The 25,588-nt window shown below is 39.8% G+C and overlaps 1 protein-coding gene across 1 annotated transcript in view; it reads right to left on the bottom strand.

Annotated features, from left to right (window-relative positions):
- Nucleotides 1–5,929: 5,929 nt before the first annotated feature.
- Nucleotides 5,930–25,588, bottom strand: part of TULP3 (TUB like protein 3) — a 45,499-nt gene continuing 25,840 nt past the window's right edge. The window contains exons 2-11 of the mRNA XM_063321937.1: nt 25,384–25,435; nt 19,944–20,106; nt 17,909–18,085; nt 15,925–16,055; nt 13,959–14,156; nt 13,343–13,455; nt 12,842–12,956; nt 11,133–11,231; nt 8,757–8,928; nt 5,930–8,247 (exon numbers count right to left, since the gene is read on the bottom strand). Coding sequence (XP_063178007.1) covers nt 8,114–8,247; nt 8,757–8,928; nt 11,133–11,231; nt 12,842–12,956; nt 13,343–13,455; nt 13,959–14,156; nt 15,925–16,055; nt 17,909–18,085; nt 19,944–20,106; nt 25,384–25,435 — 1,354 coding nt within the window. The 3' untranslated portion in view covers nt 5,930–8,113. The remainder of the gene's footprint in view (nt 8,248–8,756; nt 8,929–11,132; nt 11,232–12,841; nt 12,957–13,342; nt 13,456–13,958; nt 14,157–15,924; nt 16,056–17,908; nt 18,086–19,943; nt 20,107–25,383; nt 25,436–25,588) is intronic.

Raw genomic sequence — 25,588 nt, 5'->3', positions numbered from 1 at the left:
TCCCAAACCACAACTCTCTTTCGTGGCCTGCTGCGCACACAGCAATTGAGAAGAGGGCCACTGGGCTGTTTTCCTGGATGCCTGTTTTACCATGTCTCTCCACACTTTGCAGACACCATCTCTCTCTTCTTTATAGCAACAAATACAGAGTGTGTCTTCTCTTTTAAGTCCTAAAGGTCTTTAATGGTCATTTACTACTGTCTCTTTTTCAATAGTCACCTCTGGTCAGTCTTCCACTGTGCTCCTGTTTAATTTTCATTTGCGTTCTTTCTCCTTTGCTCTTGTTACATTTGGAAATCAATCAATCATCATAAACACCCTAGAAAGCAGGACCATAATCAAAACCAAGCCCAGGGAATTCAGCCATATCCATTTGGAGCACTGTAACTGTGAGTGCTTTTCCGTGACCGTGTACCTTTCAATTATTTGAATTAATTTAATAAATTTAATCATTCAATTATTTAATTGAAATGAAAATCATTTAATTATTTGCACAACACCTCCCCCGCAACTTCAAAATCCCTTTTGCCTATCATGAGACCTAGAGAAGACTCGCTTAGGCTGTCGTGCTAAAATGCAGAGTATCATACTGATCAGCATTGCAACACTTTTTCTTAATAGTTCCTTGCTTGTCTGCCTCTGTTGTCTTTTGTCTAAAACGTGTTTAGAAAATTTTGATGGAGAATTGATCATTTTGTGCCATGCAGCACTAGGGGTCCAGACCCAAGTTATACCAGGCAAATAAGTAGTAACGCTAACTTGAAAAAAGAAGCATGTTGTTACAAAGCTTTAAGTGCATGCATACTAGAGTTTTAGCCACTTTACCTGCAGCAACCACCTAAAGTATTGAAATTTATCTCTTTTCCAAGGTGTATATGTACACTAGGAAAAAAATTACCAGCGCGGGAATGTCAACGAGCTGCACTAGCAAATGCTAACACGAGACTGAGAGCTGCGCTAGGATTGGAAAGCCACATCCCCAAAACAACAGCAGTAGTAAAAGAGCAAGTTTAGTAATGTAACTACATACTATTGGCAGCCCTGGGCAGTGCAGCTACATCAGCAAAATAAACTTTTTCCTGTCTCCAGCAGGTGACTTTGTCACAGATGCCTGGTGTGCACGTAACTACCTGTGGCAGAGTTATGCCACAGTTGGCTTTGTTTAAAACTTCAATACGTTGAAGAAATGGATTAAGAAAAAGCTCAGCTTTTGGTAAGAAACCAAAACTAAAAAAAGTTTGTAACTCTTTCAGTTGCAGAGAAAAGACTGAAAACAGGACCTAAATGTGTCCTAAGGGTCAGAAACCAGTTGGCAAAACCAATCACCTTCAAAAACTTAGTCTTGGGATTTGGAAGGCCAACTCCACTTCTGCACTTTTTTTTTTTTTTAATTTTTTTTTTAAGTTTGGCAGTCCTGAAGATAACTGATACACATAATCCTTTTTAATACGCTTGCAATTCTTTTTCTTTGTAAGGCAATGGCAATGCAGCAATCATTTCATTTTATGAATACTTAAGAAAAAAGTTTTCTGATACAAGTGTAGGAATTGAGAGTATATACAATATAAATGCAGTGAAGTTACAAAATTCAGTTAAATTACTGGGGGAGGGGGTTGCTATATAAAGCCCTGTAATGGTCTCATTTAGCCACTGCTTCTACTAAGCCATATTTAAAAATATGTCATTCAATGCAAAACAAATATATGTTAAAGGTAGCTCACTTCTCATCACATCTGTTCACCTTGAATTCTAAGCCAGGTGTCATGATTATGTGACTAATGTATTGTCTTGCTCCCATTTCCCTGCAGAATCAACATAGCTCAACGAGAAAGAATTGAAACCTGTTCCTTCCTGTGAATCACCACGCAAATTGTTTGTAGGACTCCAGTCAATTACAGTTGGAAACCCACTCAAGAGAACAGAGGGGTTTTGGTGTCGCTTTTGTTCGTGGTTTTGTTGGTTTTTTTTTTCTTCTTTACTGATAGTAACATGTAAGCAAACTATTCTGCTTAGAACGGAAAGCAGAGGGAGTTGGGCAAGATGATCAGATTTAATTCCCCAACCCTATCTGTAGTCTATCTGAACGATTTTGATATGCAGCTTATAAAATAAAGTAATTTTTCACAGTAAAATAGTATTACTTTCCCTTTAATAAATAAGGGGTTTGATTCAATTAAGCATTAAAAAAAATCAATCCTTTGTTTTCTTCATAATTTTAAGCTGTTTTGCTGCAGACAGTGCAATGGTTTGCCTTGTTTGGAAATGTTAATTTAATCAAAGTAAATGATCACCAATTCACGGAATCACAGAATTTTTCAGAGTTGTAAGGGACCTCTAGAGATCATCTAGTCCAACTCCCCTGCTGAAGCAGGATTGCCTAGAGCACATTACTCAGGACTGCATCCAGGCAGGTCTTGAAAATCTCCAGAGAAGGGGACTCCACAACCTCCCCGGGCAGCCTGTTCCAGTGCTCTGTCACCCGCACGGTAAAGAAGTTTTTTCTCATATTTGATTGGAACTTCCTATGTTCCAGCTTGTGCCCGTTACCCCTCGTCCTGTTACTGGGAACCACTGAAAAGAGTCTGTCTCCATCCTCCTTAAACCCACCCTTTAGACACTTGTAAACATTAATAAGGTCTCCCCTCAGCCTTTTCTTCTCCAGGCTAAAGAGTCCCAGCTCTCTCAGCCTTTCCTCATAAGGGAGATGTTCCAGTCCCTCAATCATCTTTGTTGCCCTATGCTGGACTCTCTCCAGTAGTTCCCTGTCTCTCTTGAACTGGGGAGCCCAAAACTGGACGCAGTATTCCAGTTGTGGCCCCACCAGTGCAGAGTAGAGGGGGAAAATGACCTCCCTCGACCTACTGGCCACAGTCTTCCCTATGCAGCCCAGAATTCCATTGGCCTTCTTGGCAACAAGGGCACATTGTTGGATCATGGATAATTTACTGTCTACCAAGACCCCCAGATCCTTTTCTTCACAGCTGCTTTCCAGCAGGTCCACCCCTAACCTATACTGGTGCCTGACATTCTTCCTCCCCAGGTGCAGGACCCTACACTTGTCCTTGTTGAACCTCATTAGGTTCTTCTCTGCCCAGCTCTCCAGCCTGTCTAGGTCACGCTGGATGGCAGCATGGCCCTCTGGGGTGTCGGCCACCCCACCCAGTTTGGTATCATCAGCGAACTTGCTGAGGATACACTCTGTCCCCTCATCCAGGTCGTTGATGAATGCGTTAAACAATACTGGTTCAAGTATTGACCCCTGGGGGACACCACTGGTTACAGGCCTCCAAGTCGACCCTGCTCTATTAATCACAACCCTCTGAGCCCTGTCACACAGCCAGCTCTCAATCCACCTCACTGTCCCCTTGTCTAGTCCACACTTCCTCAGTTTCCTAAGGAGGATGTTATGAGAGACAGTGTCAAAAGCCTTGCTGAAGTCAAGGTAGATGACATCTGCTGCTCTGCCCTCATATAGCCAACCAGTTATAACATCATAAAAGGCTATGAGATTGGTCAAGCGTGATTTACCCTTGGTAAATCCATGTTGACCACTTCCAATAACTTCCTGCTCTTGAACGTGCTTGGATATGACATCCAGAACAAGTCGCTCCATTATCTTCTCAGGGACGGAGGTGAGACTAACTGGTCCGTAGTTCCCTGAGTCCTCCTTCCTGCCCTTTTTGAAGGCTGGAGTCAGATTGGCCTTCTCCAGTCCTCAGGCACCTCGCTTGTTCTCTATGACCTTTCAAAGATGATGGAGTGGTCAAGCAATAACATCTGCCAGCTCTCTCAGCACTCGTAGGTGCATCTCATCAGGGCCCATGGACTTATGGATGTCTAGATTGGCCAAGTGGTCTCTAACCTGATCTTCCTCTACTGGGGAAAACTCTTCCTCTCTCCAGACCTTCCCCCTTGCCTCCAGGGCCTGGGATTCGTGAGGGACAGCTTTAGCAGTGAAGACTGAAGCAAAGAAGGCATTCAGTAGCTCTGCCTTCTCTCTGTCTTCCACCACTAGGGTGCCCATCTCATTCGTTAGTGGGCCTACGTTTTCTCTAGTCTTCCTTTTTCTATTGATATACTGAAAGAACCTCTTTTTGTTATCTTTAACCGTGGTGGCCAAGACGAGTTCTGCTTGATCTTTGGCCCTTCTAGTTTTCGTCCTGCATCCTCTAGATTCCATCCTCTAGAATACATTCAACCATTTATGTATTCTTTAAATTAAATGTTAAATTACTTGAGTAGTTTACAGTTATAGTAGCCTTTACCGTAATGCATTTTGGTGAAGTTAAGTTTGCTTCTGGACTTTTCTCCCATTTTGGGACCAAAGAAGTGACCTCCAGTTTCCAGCAGGGAAAGAATAATTCCACATAGAACATATTAAGGGATGGAATGAGAAGACAAGAACTCTATATAGACTCTACAGTTCAAGAGATACAGGAGTAACAGTGGGTACAGGGTCTCTGCCTTCTTTCATGGCAGGACTTTCAATTCTTACTTCACAGTTGTAGCAGTCTGTTTCCCTGTTAGTAAGGAAGCCCTTACACCAGCGTTGCTTTTCTACTCGTCTTCCTAACAATATGCTGGGCCAAATCCCTTGGCCCTAAGATACCTTAAGCACCTTTCTTAGTTCTAGGTTTCAGCTGTAGTAGTTCCAAACTGCAATCATGTACAACAGTTGACACTGTGGCAGAGAAGACGAGATTCCTGACTCTGTCAAAGAAGGAATCGGTTCATAGTGCAGTTTCACAAGACTTCGCACAAACTCTTAGCTCTTTGCCTGTAAATCACAAGGAAGGCTTTGCCTGCCTTCTGTACCAGGGACAGGAAACATAATACAATGTCAACTGAGAGATTTACAGAGCTGTTAATACCATCAAATAGAGGAGCACACTAAGTAAAGTGTAATATAGTTATTATGCCAACAGTAACAAAACCCCCTGTCCTAGTGCTACAAAATTAAGCTACAAAAACAATGATAGTGGGACTGAGCCCTAAAAGAGCAATAAATTATTCACTGTCTTTTATGCCTGTGAACCAAGAAGCTTATAGCAGCCTAGGAGCTGTTTTAGTCTGCTAGGCCTGCCTTTAGGATTCATATTTAACAGTTTAATATGCGTCCTTCTTGGTTTAAAGATATCTTTGGGATTTCAAGAGTGTTACATTTGCATATATGCAACTGACATTACTGTACTAAGAACAAATGCCCAGTAGTATTTCCTGCTCAGTTTTCTCTACCAACTAACCCTAATCTGACTCAGATGGGAATAGTGGAAAAAAAGACATGATAAGCAGCCAGCATGAAGAATAAGGCCTGCACGTTGAGAGCTGTGTCAGTTTCTGATTATCAGAACCACCATATCTCCTCATACTGAGGTTCATATATCTCCTAGTGGAAACAGGAAAAAAATAGCCACTTCAACATGGTTTTCCGCTTAGCCTTGTATTATTTCAGTTGTCGATTCAGAAATATATGGTATTGTACTTCAACAGGAGAATGGGTTCAGATGGACAGTAGGAAAACACATAAGGAACCATCTCAAAAGCCCTAACTGGATGCTGAGAAGAATATTAAAAACAAGGGACAGAGACGTGCAACTAGCTTGAAGAGAGAATCAAATGGGAACCAAGAACTATACAGGAAAACCTGCTGATGGGGAAAAAAAAGTATTAGAGAGACTAACCTTACATTTATCCCCAGACTTAGAAAAGTGTATGAAAAAAACACCACAAAGGAAGAGAACTGAGAATTAAAAAGGAAAAGGGGCACTAAAAAGAGAAATGAGATAAAAGATGACGGGAAGAAAACTGCAGTAGTATCTAGTATAGGAGGAACAAAGAACACCAAAAAGTGACACCAAAATCCTACAAAAAAACTTCATTTAGAATTAAGCATTTTTTTCAATATATAAATCAGTTTATTTTCATTTAGATATAAAAGTTATAAATACAACTCATGTAAAACAGTGTCTGATAAAAGAGCACTTAATCAGTTCATCTGTCTGCATAATTTGAATGAGACCCAGAGGGCCTGACCCTGCTTGGATCATTTGATATCAATAAACGGATGGAAGAGCCACTGCTGACCAGCCTAACTGAAAGAGTGAGTAAAGGGATGCTACCATGGCCTTCCGAGCACAGAGAAAATAATCTTGAATTGGAAATTAGCAGTCTACCTTCAGGTCACCCCAAAGTAACATAAGGCAGTTTCTTTCATACAGTCCTAGTCAGAAAAATAATCAGACAGGTAACAAACTAACTTTAGTTTTTCTGGATGGGTAGAAGGAATGCAGAGCCATCAGCCAAGAACTCCGAAGAGCACAACCGGAAAACACTGCCAGGTCTTGTCCCCAGCCTGATGAGCCGGAAGTACATGAAGGCACAAACAAGATCCATGATTCAAATTCTCTTCGCCGACTGTTCTGCTGATGAGATCATCTCAAAACAGTGGCTCACCAGCTAATGCAGAATGAGCATCTGAGAGATACATGAGCTGGAGTTCTCAGTATCAATTCATAATTTACAGTTAAATATAGAGTTTACACATGATTACGATATTCTTTCTTTTGCTGGTAGTATCAGAAAACGTCTTCACAAAGTTTCATTATTTTGAAAGAGCAAGTGACATCTACCCCTCCAAAGACTACAGAGGCCAAAAGCAAAAAATCTGGCTCTTTGCAGCTTGAAACAGAGACAATATCTAAAGCTGGAGAACACCTATTCTTGTCTTAATAGAGGGATAGAGTTTTCCAGGTTCATCATGAATATGCATGACAGTCATGAAACAGGCAAGATAGTAACCGTTCTCTGCTTTAGTACGCTGCAGTTGTGAGGCTTACGTGTCACAGTGTGCAGAAATTCACCCTGATGAATCAAGGCCATATGGATCAAGGAGGAGTCCATGCTGTGACCTACAGTCTCTATATTGTACATCCATCATTGAAAATGGAACATTGGAAAGACACATTGCAAAGGCCCATAATACATTTATTAATTTTTTTAAACTTACTGATGCCTTCAAAAACACCTGTAGTCTCCTTTTGAGGCAACTCCTTCTTATAGTCAGGTTAAAATTATTTATATAAAATTTACTTTAATATGTCATGACTTGAGATAATCTCACATTAAAAAAAAATGAGATCAGTCACTAACTTATTCCTAAAAATGTAGGAAATTTTAACAAAAAATGGACAAATTCAATCAGTAAGAACACTGCTTTTCAGGAATAGTATTGTATATTGTTACAATACTACCTTCTGCTAAATTCAGTCAGATTCTATCATCTATTCAGTCCCATTTTTCACATGGTTAAAACTAACAGAAACAGCAATGGATATAATATCACCAACTAAAAAGGGAGCATTTGAGATTTGATTGTTCTTTATTTGGTAAAAAGACTGTCAAGGGATATTGAGCAATCAGAATAATGAAAGGGAACTGGACTATCAGCCTTAACAGAGAATCATCCCACAGAGTAAGAGAAAAGCATTTTATTAGAGCCAACGTCTCATTCCACTTCTGTATTTTTTGAACATTACCTATGGTTGCACAGAGCCATAACCCGAATCCTTCTGTGTCTGACTGTTGTAACAGACAGCAAAATGGAACACAGGGTAAAAGAGAATACATGCCAATAATTGTCCTCCTTTTTTCTGAATTCATCTGATCGGGAACTCAAGAGTTCCCGATCAGATCAGTAGCATCATCTCCAGGGGCACTGTGGAAGTTCCAAGGTGTATGAACCACTAAACCATTATTTTTCTAATCCTAGCTGCAAGGGGTTCCAATCGGGTTAAATTCCTTAGCTTGCTCTCATGCAGCATCTGTTACAAGGATTCTGAAGGCAGAATCAACACCGACGACAAAAACATCACCCATATTCCTTGTTCTTCCACAATGCATGCAGAGACTGCTCAGTCTTGGGACGGTCTCCTAAGGTAGTCTACTGCCAGCTACCATAATGCTCTGAGGCCTGGTATTTGCTCTCTAATAAGCCTGCAGAAGTCTGTCCTCCAGTTCCCTTCCATCCCCAATGTGCTTTTCATTACTCCACCTGGAACTCTTACAACAAGATGCAGGGATGGGAGTGAGTTCCATGTTTCAAGTCTGTTGTCTCTCATTCACAGGCCAATTTACTATCAAAGCTGGAGAGTCCAATAGCAAAGGCCTGAAGAGCACAGAGAGGATAATTATAGTCCAGAGTGAACACATCTTCTGCTACACGACCAAACTGCATCACAATGTAGTCAGCTGGGGAGAAAAGAAAGATTCAGAGACGAACAAATTCACAGTGAAGCAAAGAAAAAAAAAAACAAACCAAAAAGCAACCACAAAGGAAAAGCCACACACGTCTGGCAGTCCCAAATATGTGTGGTTGGTGTATCCACCCTTTCTCACCAGAGTGGCCTTGAAGTCTGTTCTCTAGAGTGACTGTGTTATTCTAGAGGTTACCTTTCTTCTCAGAACCAAAGCTCAAACCACTCTTTTGCTGTGCTGAAGGTGCCATAATAATCCTTTTCTTTCCCTTCAGGAAGCTTGCGTTTGCCCCTTCTTTTGCTGCAGCCTTTGCAGCCACCCCAGAAAAAGAGAGGCCTTATATAGTTTTCTTTACAGCAGAGAAGTCCCCAGTAATCCTGAGCTGAATTCCTCCACCCAGCCTCCCTTCTCCAGAAAAGTGCCCTATTCCTCCCAAATCTCATGAAATAAACCGTGTCCTCCCTGTTCAAATAAGCCCCACACACTCTCCACCAGACTCTTACGGTCATTATCATGGACAATCTGGAAGTTCTTCACTGAGGCCTGAGTGACTCGCCCATGGAAGTTCAAAACATAGGATTGAGTATCATCATTCCAGACTGGAGCCTTGTTGTGCAACTCAATGAGGTTCTCTAAATTTTTGTTTTGCCATTTTGACAGCAGACTCTCGTGTTCCTGTTCAGAAGAAAGAAACATGTTTATCAGATTTGGAATTTTGCTTTTGAGTACTGCTTCTCATGTGTGTGCACTCTGTCACTTGAAGGTCATTCCCTGTTTAATGAAACACAACAGACACTTAAGCTCAGTCCTACTGAAAATTTCCTGCAAGAACCAGGAAGACACTTTCATGCATTCCCAGCCCGAGCATTCCTTTCCACTCAATAAGCTATCACTATATTTCCACCCAAACAAGAAAAACAAGTGAGAGAGAAGGAAGCATGTGTACAGGAAAGGCCGCAATTCACGGGCCACAGATGACTGCCATCCTGCTGGCAGGAATCCTTTCTGGGTCTCATAAGCTTTCTCTGATCCTGTTGGATCCAACTTCCACTTCTAACATTCTAAACTTTCTAAACAAAATAAAATAATCCACAATTAACTGCACAGTGCCAGGCCCTAGGGTGCTTCAGTAGAAAGCCCAAAGGCTGCAGCAGGCTGTAAGTATGCTGTAAGTAGGTTAAATGTCATCCTATTGGGTCTAATAAGTGATGCACAATATGAAAAACTGAGGGAAATAAAAACAAAATTATACAAAAAGGAGCTAAATCAGCACATTACATTTGACAGATGGAATGGATTACAAGAAGCTGCAAATAGTAGTCAGGGAAACATGACACATGATTTAATTTTAAAAGTTCTGCAACAAATAAAATCCAAACTGAAATAAGATATGCCAAAACTCCCAAGAAAAAGAATCCAAACTGGAGTTATTTAATGGGAAAAAATTATCAGCAAACAACCTACTGTGGAGGTCTGACTGATACAGCTATAGTAAAAGGTTTAGTATTGTATACATATATGACAGTGGATTTTTGAGAATAACCTAAATAAAACTTACTGTTCAGTTTAAACTAGTTACTTTATACATTTATTTTTATCTTTATTTACTTTTTAAAAGGTCCAAAAAGAACTTTGAGAATTCACGCCAACAAAGTGCATTTAGATGCATTTTTTCATCCTTTAAAGTGGGGGCAGCATTGCTTAATTGGAGGCATCACAGAGAAGGAAGACAAAAACAGAGTCAAACCCCTACCCTGAAAGCTTTGCCAACTTTTCAGAACAGCTTTGTGTTTCAGCCTTGTCCACTGTCAGTACGCTCGTCTGCTAGAAAAACAGTTGGGAAAATAGGGGACAAAAACAAAGGCAAGGCCATGGAACCATTACTGTACTGACGGGGCAGACGGCAACACCAATTGAAAGATGATGAATAAATTACCACCTCCAGATACCATTTTCCTGCCCATTCACAAAATTAAACCTCTTTTCCAGGCTCTTATGACTCTGAGTTTCCACTCTTGAAGATTTTTTTCTCTCACCTCAACAAATACACTCTTGTCCTGCTCATATCTACTCAAAACATGGCTGCAAATACCATTTTCTAGCTTAAAACACTGACCGTGTCTTTCAGCTGGCACTTGTCCTTTCTGCCTTTTGGTCTTCTATCACACCAAACATAAAACCCACAGGGATTGGGTTCCCACAGGGAACTGAACAATTTTCATCATACACCTTAATATATCTTTAGATTCAGTTCTGTAAGCTTTTAGCTATAACATTGCCCGTATGTATGAGAAATCCTCACTAAATAGTCACCAGAAAACTCCATTATTCTCGTCATCCCACTTTCTCCTTAAAGAATCTTCCTTTTCTGTGATTCCTACAAAGAGATTGACAACATTCTAATCAAAAATGTATTTAGTCTCTTGCTACTACACCAGAATACCACCTTTTCTGTTTATTATCTATCTGTTGTAATTCATATACTGGCGAAGAATCTAAGCTCCTGGGAGAAGCAAGTTTGTTCTGTGTTCACCCAACTCTCAGCATAACAGAATCCCACCCATGAGTAGTGGTTGTAGGTGCAACAGCAAGAGAATACACTAGCCACTGCAATAGCTAAGCAAATAATATTTAAGCTGACCAAAACACAAGTAAGGATAGAGACACTATTCAGAAGGCTACAAATTAGGTAAAAGGCAAAACCAAATTAATCAACACCTTTAGGCTACCTTGTATTTACTCTCCATGAGACTTACTAAAGCCCTGGGTATTAACAGCCTTGCTCTGAAAACCGTGATTTTCAGTTAACACCCAGACCTCTACGAGAAAGTTTTAACCTCTTCCTCCAATCTGTAACATGACCAAACTCTGTAACTCACATTTCGTGGATGGATTGAAATTCGCTTATGATTCATATTCATTCCCGGAATGATCACAGACATTTTTCTGGGACCCTTGAATCCTAACACATTGGTTTCCTGAAAGACAAGGAAAGACATTATTTTCAGTAAATGAGATACTCCGTCTCAAAGAATGAAAGAGAGCAAAACCAAACTTGAATCCACATTTATGTTGTTTTTTAGAGATTTGCTAGCTACAACTGTAGTAGCAGTTATCTAACTGCAACTGTGTTTAATCACTGAGAATAGCTTTCCCTCCCATTTTGAGAACTGCCTTAGAAGACATATGTAGTATTACCAAATTTAAAGCACATTTGTTATCCTAATGAAAGATTTATAACAAACTCAGGTAAATGCAATTTCCAGGTGTAAGATTTTGCATCTGAGGCAAAAACATGCTAAAATCTTGCTAGTGAACAAGCCCTAAGTATGATAAAAGGCGAATATCTTTGACCTGAGTCTATATGCCACCATTTAGGCTAAAACGTTCCTGACAAATGAACGACATTCTTCTTTAGGTGCTGGTGTTTGTGTTTAAAAGCATACCTACAATTTTCTCTCAAATCATGCTCTTTTATAAATGACTAAGAACAGACCCAGAAGGCAAAGTATTCAGCATCTGTCCAAGCTTCAATCTTAAGAAAAACAGATTTTTCCAGGGTACTGTAGGAGACTTCTCCAAGTGGACTGACTATAAAAAGCAAAGGAAAAAAGTCTTGGCATTCTCAAACCATCCATTTAATAGTGCCAACCAAGGGTCCATTTAAAGTATTCACTAACAATGTCAGTGACAACCTTTAGAATTCCCAAACACCAATTAAAACACCAGAATCTTTTAGAAGTACTGAATTGATTGATAGAAGTGATACAGCTTCTCCTAACACGCTAGTGCATTTTGCAGACAGATGGAGTTGCAACCTCAGTTCAGAAAATCTATGGGCACATATGAGATATGATTTCATTTATATATAAACTTCATGAACTTCTTATAGATAAAAGTTCAGAAATCTGAAATGCTGGCTTTATATTATCTGCTGTACTCATTTTAAAATTTAGGATCGGAATACGAAACAATGTGACATGAGAACCCTCACGTAATTCCAGAATGGCCACAAGCGCCTCTTCAATCTGAAGCCTAGACCGAGGTGATCCACAAGACCAGAAGAAGAAAACATCTCTAGGACAGAGCTAGAGAATCACAATTTCCCCTGGAACCATATCCTTACCAACAACAAGCTGCTGCTGAAATAATTACAGCTCTTCCTATTCACCAAAATGCCTTTGGTTCGACAAAAAATAACTCTACTTCAGAGCGTACTCCCAGTTCCTTCTTAGTGTCCCCCAGATACCAGCTAGGCAAGAGGCAGTTCATGCTGTAGCTGGCTCCGTGCAAAGGATATGCTCACTGGCCACATGCTGAACGATGGGACAGGTAACAAGGTCATCAGGATGTTAGTTAGTTTGGGTCTCTTTCTCTCCCCGTCATTGATTTTTTTTCTTTTTTTTTCATTAAACTTGTAAGAACTTACCTTTGAGGCCTCTGCCTTTTGCTGTATCTGGTTGAAATTGTTCGATTAGTTCCAAAGTTAAGGGGGGAGGCTGCCAGGCAGCGTGATTTTGTAAGCCCTGTTTCCTCGGTAACGAGGCAACAAAAAAGAAAGGGCCAAAAGGAGAGAGGCACTACTTACATAACAAATAGCTGCAAGCTCCTGTCTCATATCAGCCTTTTCCACTAGACCTCGTGCCTTGACTGGGCTAACTCCATGGTCATAGACTGTAAATTTAGTTCCCATGAGGTTTGACCTAATGACAGGTTATGGAAAGACAGAGAAAGAGAGAGGAATCAATGGAAAATTTTGTCATCTTCTGAAAGTGTTTGTACAGCACAGTGAAAACACACATCTCCTGCCATCTGAATCTTCCTAGTGTCAGCTCAGTAAGGAGCTTCTGCAAAGTGCCTGCGGTGAACTGAGCCTGTAACCTACCCTGGAAAAGCATCGAGCCAGAATTCCTTCTCTGAATTGCTGAAGAAAGGTTGCCAATGCAGGTAAATACAGATTACATTAAGCAGGACAATGCGAGTTCATTCTCTCTGAATGAATTGATACCAGATTGCTAGTCATAACTTCAACTCAACCAAAATGAAAATCCAGTCTCTCCTGTCTGTAGTTTTCATCTGTGATTCTCACCTGAGTTTTCCAATGAAACTTTCCCCTTCCCGGGATAAATCAGTTGGGTCAACTGATATGAGGTAATTGGATGTTTTGCTCTTTTTGCGTTTTCTCCCTGCAAGAAGGAATGTCTGGAAATACAAAACTTTGATCAAGACTGGAGTTTTGTAAGAATGCAGAGGCATTGCTAGGCATTGCTATCCGAACTGTTATCTCTCCATTTCCCGCACCCATTCCCCTTTTTGTTCTGTGCTGTTATTACTTTCTTCACAATTTTGATCTCTTCCATAAGTGCACCCCCTGAAATCTTGTTCCTCCAATCAGCTCACTCAGCAGTCTAGATTTAATGCAACTGTCCTTTCTAGTCTTCTTTCCTTTTCTTCTGGAGCACCTCAGTCTCCCTGCTCTTCTTTATCCATGATATTTTTATACTTTTTACATTTCACCTTTCATTGTATTATGGCTTTTAAACCTGCCAATTCCCTCCTTAGTGCCTTGGCCAAATACAAGCTGTCCTCCATCTGCATGCTGGCTCTCCTCAGCTTCTGGTTTCTTACCAGAAGCTCTCCCTTACGCCAGAAATGTTCTGTGGTAGGAGTACGATAGCCAAGATACTGTGTGCTGCTTCCAGTACCTTTCTGTTGTCATCCCTTTCCAGATGCATGTAATAAGTAGGGAAGAGGCCCCGGTCCATTCCCTTCTTATCTCTAGTGATTCGACACTTGACTGTAATACCACGGGGTGCAGGGCGTAATGCAAAATCCTCCAAGTTCTCTACTTCTCCCAGCTGTGCGTCTGCCTGAGGAGATGGACTACCGGAAGCACCTGTTTCCTGTGGGAAGAACCATCATATTAGAAAATTAATATCAGATCGGAGGCTCTGGTATTCCCAAAGAAAAGAAAGGCCTGTTGAAACAGAAATCTCATGTCTTGAGAAGATATTTGGGAAAGGGAAGTTAAACAAGAGACCACCTGTGTTTCTCTGAAGAAAGTGGCCAAAGACTTTTACTCTGAGGAAACACTAGCCCTCCAGTGGGAGGGGAGAAAAAGTCCCCATTAACCAGAGACGAGTTAATTGCTAGGAGGGGGAATGTAAATATTCTAAGCGAAGAGCCTCTGTGCTTTTAGAGCTTCAAAGACTCTGTGGCAAATAAGGCAACATGATAAACTGGACTGATGGATGCTGCAGTAAAACAGGCTGGGATTTTTGTGACTGAAACGAGCACTGAGATTTTGGTAGTACAGAACAGTAGCAGAAGCAGAAAGCTGACAGTGGAATCACCTCAACTAAACGCTGGAAGAACCTTAGAACAATGTGTACAGTCAAGATACAAGTGATGGTCACCAAAGGAACTGGAATTCTAATGGAAAACTGGTATAGGTCATTAAAGTAATCCTTTTCTTAGAGGTAGCTGAATCCTTTAGATTGTAGAAGCTAGGACATTCCTCCCTTAATGGGCCTTGGAGATGAGGCTGCTGGTTTATCCCCATTCCCAGGTACAGCCAGTAGGAAGTCTGAGTGAATATGCACAGACACACACACACAGAGACTTGAAATTCACTAGAGGCTCTCCCCCCTGCCCCCTCCAGCACCTCCCACCCGATACCTCCAGCAGTTAGCACCCAAAGCCCAGTCTCCCAAGTAGCTAACATCCAGAACTTTTGTACTACTCACCCACTAGTGCAGCACAACATACACACAGTCACCCCACAAGTATACTGACGTGGTCTTTTGAACAGTAGAATGGACTTTTAAGGCATCCATGCCCAAAGCCTATGCCATTTATCTGGTCACTAGCTCAGACCCTGGATGTTCCTGACGCTCATCTCTTCCAACTTGCTGGCTAGTCCAGCATATAGTTTGTCAGCTTATGTATGTATGTATCTCTCTCACACACAAACACACACACAAGAACACATTCACACAGGAAACGGTTACAGAGTTTTAGAAGACGGTAGAACACGCTGCAGTAATCAGGCACAAGGCTTGGCCAGACAAGCATGCTGTCTTGCAGCTGTTTACATGCATCCGGTGCCTTTTACCCCCTTTACTCCCTGTTTTCCCATACTTACTGCTCCCTGATCCACCTTGACCCCTTTATTTTCCCTCAAGTCCCTTCCCATAAACACGTTATAAAAAGCTTTGTCCAATCCCAGAATTCTCTGTTCCATACCAAAATTCTGTTCCCCCTTGCATCCCACAATAAATACTATAAACCTCCAGGCAGTGGTCCCTCTTAAATTTGGATGACGTTTCAGAGTTTCTCTGTGTCATCTTGTTGGATTTTACACCAGAGACAATGGCCTAATCCATCTCCTTTGAGGGTCATAGGAGAAGCTGATTCATTGTGCTTCCCATCTTCACTGATCAGGCTACTTGGATTCCTCCACCCACCATTGTTCCTTTGATCATTACTCATGTTTAACTCGATGGCCCTTCAGTCAGATAACCTGACAATCATGACCTTCCTCTGCCTTCAGGGATTAATATGCTAGCTACTGTAGTTGCAACTACTGTATTTAACCCAGTGCTCAAGGGGTTAGTACAAAAATCAAGCATGTGCCCAGCCCTTATCAGAAATGGATTTCAAGACACTTACTGCAAAAGATTTCTCACTGGTTGCAGAACTAGGCCTCTCAGGTTCAGGATACAGTGAATGAGATGCTGGTCTCTTATTAGCTTCTTCCTCTTCTGTGTCCTCCTCATCAAAATTCAAACTGCCTGAAATTCCTGTCAGAATACAGGATCAAGCAGGTAACCTCTGAACAAAGGTGTCATGAGTTCATGGCATCACTAATTCATATATGACTCTTGCATTGCTAATCTGTTCTCGGTCTTTTAACTAATTTCTGTTGTTTCAACTGCTGATTTTCTTTATGTGCTATATTGCTTAACCTGAGCCTTGTAATTCAAACTCCTAGTGACTTTTTGCAGCTGTCACTGTACAGACGATTAAGCGGCTGTCAGGCTTTAATTAATACATATTTTATATGATATTACATGATGTAACATATTGTTTAGTGTATGCTCTCATTCAATTAATTTTGCCTATTTTCACACAAATAGCCCTACATGTCTGAAGAACAAAAAAAAAAGGAAATCCAGATCAATATGCTGACACCTATCCCGTAAATTGTACTCTGTACGGTTTATATCCTTTGCCATTTCCCATTAGTCTTATACACATTGAAAGGGAATATGATAATTTTTCAGTAAGACCCCCTTCTTACATCAGTAGCAATAACTCAGGTCCCATGAATACTACTAATGATTTGATTTTTAAAATGGAAGCACAGACTGAGTAGTTCCAGGACTAATTTATTTAATGTTAACCTAGGCACAGTCATGTTGAGATGACTGTGGGTATATAACTAAAATGACTCTGGAGAAAGACATTTATAAAGAGCTTCCGTACACATCGCTGTTTGCCATTTCCTTATACTTGGAACTGCATCATTTTGTTCTGTGATGCCATTATTTAATTTGGCTGTAGAATGGAAAAGCACACAAAGCACTGTAGAAAATGAACACGCTCACTCTGCTAAGCTGAATTCTTTTCTGAGAGACAATATTATAACAATGCTCCAGCACGGCACTGCATAGAAGTGTCACCGCTAGAAGTTCTTTCTCTCAGATGAAACAGAAAAATGTATACTTAACAACCTGTCAGTAAACTTCCCAAAGCACATTTGGAAGAGGAAAGGCGTTAACCCTAGTATTCCGGCCAATTTCACAATTCACTGTTTATATTCTACCTCCACTGATTTCCCCTGAAGTTTCTGGATATTCTCTCCTGCTTCCTTTCCTAACTCTTGTATAATGTTGCTATCCATAGGTAAGCAGCTGTTGCATCTAACAACTGAATGGAAGTATTTCTACATGTGGTAGTACCTTAATACATAAAGTGTACTGGAAACTTTCTGGGAGACAGGGTCTGCAAAATAAAAACATGCTGTGTACCGTATTAAACACTACCCATTATTTTGCTGCAGACTGCTTAGGCTCCATGCAACAAAAAAGGTTTCCTGTGGTGCTGGCAGCAATATAAGATACTTGGCAGATAGAGATGGACACTCCACTGGGAAACTACTCAATGGGATATAACTATTGAATACAAAATTCTAAACCTGTTGATTGTGACAGCCTCTGACTCAGGAAGAACACCTTTCCTGTTAGTCTCCTAAGTGGTTAAATTACACCTTTTACCGGCTATAGCAGGTTCTGCTGTTGTGACAATATTCAAGCATCATATCCAGATATAATATATCTGGAATAAAAATAACCGGAACCTTAGCAAAATGTGAAGTATAGCAGCCACCAACCATACTTTGTCACCAACTTCCTTGGAAAGGCCAGAAATTATACAGCATATTGATAAACCTTTACAACATAACTGGTATGTTCCAATTAATATCAGGGGAAGAAACTGCAGTTCTGTATTTCTACATTTAAAAGTAATATCCTACAGACACTTGTTTCATGATTCCTCATATTTTTTAGGTTTTTTAATGCTACTGAAAAAAAATTATAAGAAGTAGAAGAACTTCTACTGAAAACTACCTTTGACTACTATCAACTCTCACCTCGTTTCTGTAAGATTTCTTGCAGATCTGGCTTGCCTGATGAGTCTGTTAGAGCCTCTCCATCATTTTCCTGATCTGCACCGTCTTCTGTTTTGGAAGATCCAGCAGAGAGAGTTTGGAGCTTGGTCCCCAAATCTTGCACTTCTGATTTCAGGAAAGCAGCTGGTCCATCAATGCCTGCAGGACAAAATGAAACACAATGCTAAAGTCTATTTTTTATGGCTGAAGATGCATCCCAGGATGGTTCTTCTTTTCATCTTCCCTTGCTCAAGCACCCCTTTAAAGTTATGATGTGTACTTGTTCCGCTTCTGTCAAAAGACTTGGGAGGAATCAGTCCTGACTCTGGTACAGATCCCCTATTACTTTAAACACATCAGGCATCAGTTTCTCCATTTATAAATTGTATTTACTTTTTTACAAGAGCTTAAGCAATTAAAATGAGTTATATTTGTCACTCACATTCATATCCTTCAATTTATTTATGGGCAACTACTCTATTTTCTTTTCCTTCAGGTTCCTTGTTTGCTCCTGTCCTATAAAGTGTGTGCTCTACAGTGAACATCACAAATCAATTTGATAAAAATATCTACAGCCGCAGGCAGAAAAAAAAGTAAATAGATGTCCTCTATCTTTTTTGTAAAAAATGAAGTTTCCATGTTTAAACATGCAACACAGCTGTGCACTGCACTTCTTAACTGGTGGAGACATCTTGATGTCAGGGTATGGCATAATACTTAATCCTGTTTGCGTAGTACACAATACATAAGTCTAATTCCAGCTTTGGATGTCTTGCTGTTTTCCTTTTAAAACTTCACTGCTTTATCTAGTCATCAGGTTTATGACATGTTTACTGCTGTTATCACTTCTAAACAGCATTTGTTTGTACTGAGGAAGCTTCAGAACTACAGAAGCTAGTGAGGGAGCAGTTAGTTTTAATTTTTCTTTCTTGTAGTTTCAGTACAACTGACGTTTCCTAACTTAGAATCAATCTTTTCTCTCGCTCTCTTTTTGACTTAAAACTGCCTTTTAACAGAAGCTTTCTCCCACCTGATTTTAAACACATCACCACTCTCCTCCCCATCCTATGATCCTGAAAGGCATCTGGAGAGCAAGAAAAACATTCAAAAGACAGGGGATAACATAGTTCCAAATGTGATCTGAAAACACTGGTTTGTTTGGGTTTTTAAAATTCTACTCTACACGTTAATTCCCTATTAATGTAAAGGTGGTATTGGCACTTCCACTGGAATGCAGGGGTTTCATCGCTGCTCTTTTTTCCCTCCCTGTGACATGAAGTCTTCAGTCTCTCACTGCTGTATTTCTTTTCACTCCTAACAGAATGGTCACTATTTTACTGTAATATTTTGAGACCACTGAGATATTGCCTTTGGCTCTGATACCACTTTATGCTTCTGACTTTCTGGACGACTATAGCTCTTTGTCATGTTTCAGTTATCTCCCGCAGAAAACAACAGATGAGGTAAGAAGAAGCAAGAACCTAATTCAGTATTCATAAGACTTTTGTTTTGCTGTTGTCTATGTTATCATTCGGTCATATGCAATCTTGAGATGGAGCATACCATGATACTACGAAGAAAAGTACAGGCAGTCACTACTGGATTACTTCCTTTTCTTTATCCTACAGCTTCAGAAGACTCTTTTACTTTGGATTTGTATCTTCCTACCTTTATAGAAGTTCCTAACCATTTCCACAGTTCTTCTTAGCCTAACATAAGGGAGACATTACTCAAAGCGATAAAGAAGCTCGATTACACACCTTTCTATGTACAAAAGCAGAATTGTATTACAGTATGGTTGAGCAATACTGAACTGCAAAAACAAACAAAAACTTTGCCTTGAATTTTGTGACAGCTGAGAATCTTCATGGCATTCCACTTTTGTACATAGAAGGGTGTGTAATCAATCTTGTTTATCACTTGACCGCTGTCACAGCAATGTAGGTGCCCATCTGTGACATAAAATGCATGCACTGGCATTTTGGGGAACATTGTTGCAATCAGGCTGATCACTTACCATGCAACATAACATCACTATGGAAAGGGGTAGGAGTTTCTACTAAAGGAGTTTGCTCCTCACACCCTTTGGTCTTTGACCTACGCAGCTTTGCCTCAGGATTTGGCTGTACCATCAACGGATCAAGACGTTTCTTCCTCTGCTTTTTCTCTAGAAGAGCTCTCTGTGAAATAAAGAAAAAACATGAAATAAGGATGAGTAACATCCAGAGAGGCAGAAACCACGCCTCTGATCAGGATCTCCAGTAAACCTGAGATACTCCTGTAATCCCTTACAAAAACTCTAGACGCAGATATCACTGTGCCTTTGGAGTGAGACATTGCCTTTGATTCTTCATCAGTGATGCATGATGTGGACACCTGTTTATTTTCTGATCTATCCTGAGACCATCAGCAGATAATTTTAACTCTTTTTATCCAGTCTAAACTGCAGCAATCCTTAATATAAATAGCCAAATTCAGTAGTCATTTATAATCCAATACAGCATGTTCATGCAGTTGTATTACTCCATGCATCCTACTTAATTAAGCTGATACAGTAGACAAAACAGCTCTGCACACTTTCCACTGCTGTTACGATTGTTCTAAAATTCCATCATTTGGGACAATTCCCTCTTCCTGCCTGTTTTGTAGGCTAACTTTGTATTAAGAGAACTATCTCCAAGACTATCTGAAAATGCCAGAGAAAAGATGAGAGCACTTACCCTATGCACTATATGGCAATTAAGTCTCTCACTGTATTAGCATAACATTTCTAAAAATCCTTAATCAGGGCTCATTCTGCCACTGCAGTTATAAATGCTGACACAATGCAGCAAAAGCAAGTCAGGCCCTGCAAAGGAAAAGGCTTTTGTCTCAAAAGCTATCATCTAACAGGGAGAACTCAAAACAAGTAGTTCCCAGAAACCAATGTTGAGAGACAAGACTTAGAACGGGAAAAAATAAAATTACAGTCATTAAAATAAGACTGATCCAGTAAAAGGAAAATTGACCTACCTTAAAAAATTTTTATATGTAATTCAGGATTGAAAGGAAAGAATGGTAAATCCAAATGTTAAAAAATAAACCATTACTTTCCCAAGATACACGTACATTAAATGTTTATGATTTCCTACTAAATGAGAATAGAAACAACTTCTAGGCTTAAATCAAGGCAAATGGGGACATTGCACCATTTTACAGATGGCAATGTTTAATCTTTAAAAGTTAAGGTGATGCAAGGAGAAGGAAAAATCACATTCTAATATTCTGTAATGCACCACAATGCAAACAATGTGCAAGCCCTGTGCTGTAGATGCAGTTTATCCATGCCTGCTTCTTAGGTACCTGAATACCTCCTGAAAGTTGTTCTTGATGACAGAAACCCTTTCTCCATCAAATTCTTTTCAGTCTCCAAGGATCTATCAGATAAACAGTACCAACAATTCAATCCACTTGAGACATAGACATCTTTGGAACCCTTTCCCCTCCTGTTGTGGTTTTTCCCTCTCTTGTTGGTTCTTCCCTCTCCTATTAGGCTTTTTATCTCAAGTGAGGTTAGTTTCTCAGGAAACCTCTCCGTGAGGAATTCCAACACAATTCAGGCCTTGGTCCTTTATTCTTTCTGCTTCATAAGCACTTATCTAAAAAAAACCACAAAGCAACACCAAAAAACCAAAACAAAAACCCAACAACAAAATACCAAATCAAAACAACCTTTTTAATTTAAACTCATAATTACACTTTGAAGACAGGACTGCAATGCAGGTAGTGCTGTTACTGCAGAATTATTTGCAAGGATTGTCCTGAAGGGCAAAAATCACACAGAATTTCAAACAGCTTAACACATTGGTCTAGAAGAAGAAAAGAAAAATAAGCAGTAGAAGTCAAATTCTTAGAAAATGCTAGTTACAGATGAAATTTACTTTCTAGAAAGGTAGTCAGACATTCCATAAGAATTTACATTAGTTTGTGTTGTTTGTTTTTTAAATTAATGCTGAGGAAAAGTAAAAAAAAAAATCATGACAGTTTATAAATTTCTAATAGTTTAAATAAAAGGACAGAGGGAAATCAAGAATCAAAGCAACATACAGATTTGAGAAAAAATGTTGCCAAGGCTTCCTTACCTGACAAATAGACAGAGAATTAAAAAATACAAGACACATCCTAAAGGCAGTAAGAAAGTACACAGCTACTGCTAGAAGGGGAAATTGAATTTGGGATCAATATACGATATCATAACTTTCAGAGCTACTTAACTGACTATTCTGTTAGATGAGGTTTTTTAAACATTTCACTGCTCACCAGTCTAAAAATTTATTTTTTCTTATTATAGTACATTCTATTTCATCAAAGAGTTTCTAGGACTCACCAAGCCAAGAGGATCATATTGGTTTACACTGAAACATATACCTTACAGCTGGCAGATGTGACCAACCTTCTTCTTTCAAGAACTTCGGGATAATCAAAATGACAAAACTTGACAGCAATTAAATTTGTTTTAAAAAGGCTTCTCTCTACTACTTATTGAGATGGAAAAAAATCTACAAACCCACTGACAGGACAGATAATAGCAGTTCATTTTCTCTACATAAGGTGGCAGAGCTGCCTTACCTTCAGTACTATGTATTCTCAGACATATCCCACTAAAATGAAGTAGAAAAAATGAAACTGTTTTGTTTCATTTTGTCTACTAAATAACCTTTTTCTCCAGCTCTGTGTTGAAGTAAAAATTCATATAATACTACAATAAAAAATTTAGATAATTCATGAACAGGACACCAGAACACACAACCCATTAAATTTGTTTGAACCCATTTGTTCAGGGTTTTGTGAACTCCATGTATTAAATACTTTCAGAAACGTTTTCTTTGCACCACAGAAAAGCAGAACACCAGAATACCAGATGATTAAAGGATCACAAACCACCAACTCTGGTTCTAATGAGTTTCCAACAAGCTAAGCTGTCAGATGCATCAGATGAATATACCATAGCAGACTAATAAGACAACTAGTTTAGTATTCTTTCTATGACTGTGATGAACAGGAAGATGGTATACAGGAAGGTTCCAACCCCTCCACCCTTGAAGGTGCAATACCATGCTACTTATTTGGCATGGTCCTACCTTAGTAGGCCACGCAGGATAGCTCCTAGCTCTGAAGTATCCTCTCCACTCCTCCAGCTCCACCTTAGTTCACGTTGGGGCAGCAGTGACAATGGTAGTGATGATAGCATTAATCAAACTTTGTGTCAAGAGTAAATACTGTAACGGGTACATTCAGAAATATGCCTTCAGCTTCACGCTCTCCACCCACAGGGAGATGGCAGCATTGCACTTTGAGCTGCAGCTGCCTAAAAAGACACTGCAACACCTCGTACTGCTGGGGAAGCAAGCACCGCCTGTGCAGCCACACACTCCCTCCTCAAGGAAAAGGCAGCGGTCTAGCTGAAAGCATCCTGGCAGGCAGAGCTGGCCCACAGATGGAACCTGATGTCACGCATTATTATAAGGAATATTTTACTGCAATTACAGGGTTTCCAAACCCATCATAAAGATGGATGACAGGCATACGTCTTTGCTGTGGCAACGCTTATTACAGATTCTCTGTATGGCCAGAAGTTCTAAATGTGATCCTGCTGGATTAAAACATTTTGCATTTTTTATCCCAATTCCTATAAATGCTTAGGACAAATTAATCAAGCAGGGGGGCATCAGCTACAACCAGCAATGAGTTCATCATGTCTGATAGTGATCTCATATTGACCTCTATTTCTTCAGAAGGCATGGTACCATTCATGTAAAAGTTAAAAGCAGATTTTCAACATTAATATTCAAACCTAATTATACAATCCTAAATTAGCATTTCTCAACAAATCTCATTTGCAAGGAGGGGTGGTGGTGATAAAATATATTTTAGTGAAATTGTTCAGCTGTTGCTTTTGCAGGTGATTGCAATCTCAACCAAATCCAAGAAAGCCTGAAACAAAATCGCAAAAGGGTATTAATTCTTTAAACTCACTTCTTCACGATTCAACTGACAGCAGCTTTGTTTTGGTGGAACAGCAATGGATCCCCATGGCAAAGTCTGAAACTAGGCATGCATTGACGACAGTGCCCAGCACTAGCAGCCAGTGATTACTAACCGGTTTATGACCCATGACAACAGTCCCGAAACAGACACTGAGGTTCATCACCAAGCAGTTGGACCATCCATAGTTTTGGAACTTCTTACAGAGTGGCATTTGGCACTAAATCCTCTTTTACCAATTTCTTGAACTAATGCTTTTTTTTTTTTTTTCCTTTTAAAACAAATGTTACTCAATAGCCTGCAGGCAAAAGGATAATCCTAGCTTCCACAGATATTACACTACCAAAGATAAATTTTACTCTTTGACTCTTAAGCATTTTAGATAAGCGCCTGTACACACGTAGATCCACTCTCTGAAGTCAAAGCTAAGCAAACTCAGACTAGAAATAATGAACAAGTTCTGGTAAAGACGGTTATTATCCACTGCAACAGTTCCCTGAAGACTGTTATATGTCTGGATTTAAAGATCCTCAGCTGACAGAGCGCTTTTCTAAAAAACATACTTTAATTTGAACACAGACGAATTTAACGCAAGACAGTGATCGGTGGTCCATGTGAAATGGCCAGCTAGAGAATCGTAATAATCTCACATCTTCTAATCTATCTATAAGCATTTAAAATTTCACAGAGGAAGAATATTAAGGATGGCTACTTTATTGCTCTGAAGAATACGGCGATGTAAGCATCCAGCAAACAGCCCTTTAAAAAATGAGACCTATAACCCAATATTTGACAAATGCTTGGCTGCAAATGTTTTATTTGTAGGAAACAAAAAAAATTAAAAGATGCTGGAAAACTTTCTCAACAGTAGTGTTAAGCAGATCTTCCTATAGCTCAGGGAAATTTTTTCTTTTCCTTTGATGCTTAAAATGGATAATTCCCTGCAGTTTTCTTCTCTTTTGATTAATTCCTGCATTGTGGTGACTCAATTCCAATGAAATGAGTAGGATGTATGAAAAATAAATGTATCAAAGAACTCAAGCCTACAAGCCGTAGCAAGGTTGACTTAAACGAACAAAAGCCATGAAAATCTTTAAAGAAAAATGTTAGCAATGAATTCTTGTTTGTATTCTTTAGACCAAGCATTTTTAGCACTTCACCCCCATTTCTCAAGTCTCCCTGACATCACATAGCAGAACAGAAGTTGAAGACTGCGGGCTGGATTCGCTGTTGCAATACATCTTATGTAGTTCTGGGCAACAAATCACAAAGTAGATGACAGACAGAAGCCAGGTCATCATGAGGAAAAGTGGGGAGACAGGGAGGAGAAGGGAAAGAAAAAGGAAACACAAACACTTTTACCTCCTCCTTTCCTCCAATGAGACGGCTAATGTTTGTTTTCCTATATTATTTTTACGAGCTTCATCATTTACCTGATTCTCTAGTTTCAGCTGCCGTAGTTTCATGCTTTCGTCCTCAAAGATGCTAGGAAAGGGAAAGAAACAAATTAATTATTGCTAGTAAATAGTTTGCATTATAAGATCACAGGATATTCACAGACTACCACTTCACCATCAAGACTTTAAACCAACTGTAGGACATAACTTCTATCCCATGACGAGACCAAATTACAAGGCA

Source organism: Chroicocephalus ridibundus, unplaced genomic scaffold (assembly GCF_963924245.1).
Source record: "Chroicocephalus ridibundus unplaced genomic scaffold, bChrRid1.1 SCAFFOLD_37, whole genome shotgun sequence".
In the NCBI taxonomy this organism is placed as follows: Eukaryota; Metazoa; Chordata; class Aves; order Charadriiformes; family Laridae; genus Chroicocephalus; species Chroicocephalus ridibundus.
This window is presented reverse-complemented; position numbering and strand designations above follow the sequence as displayed.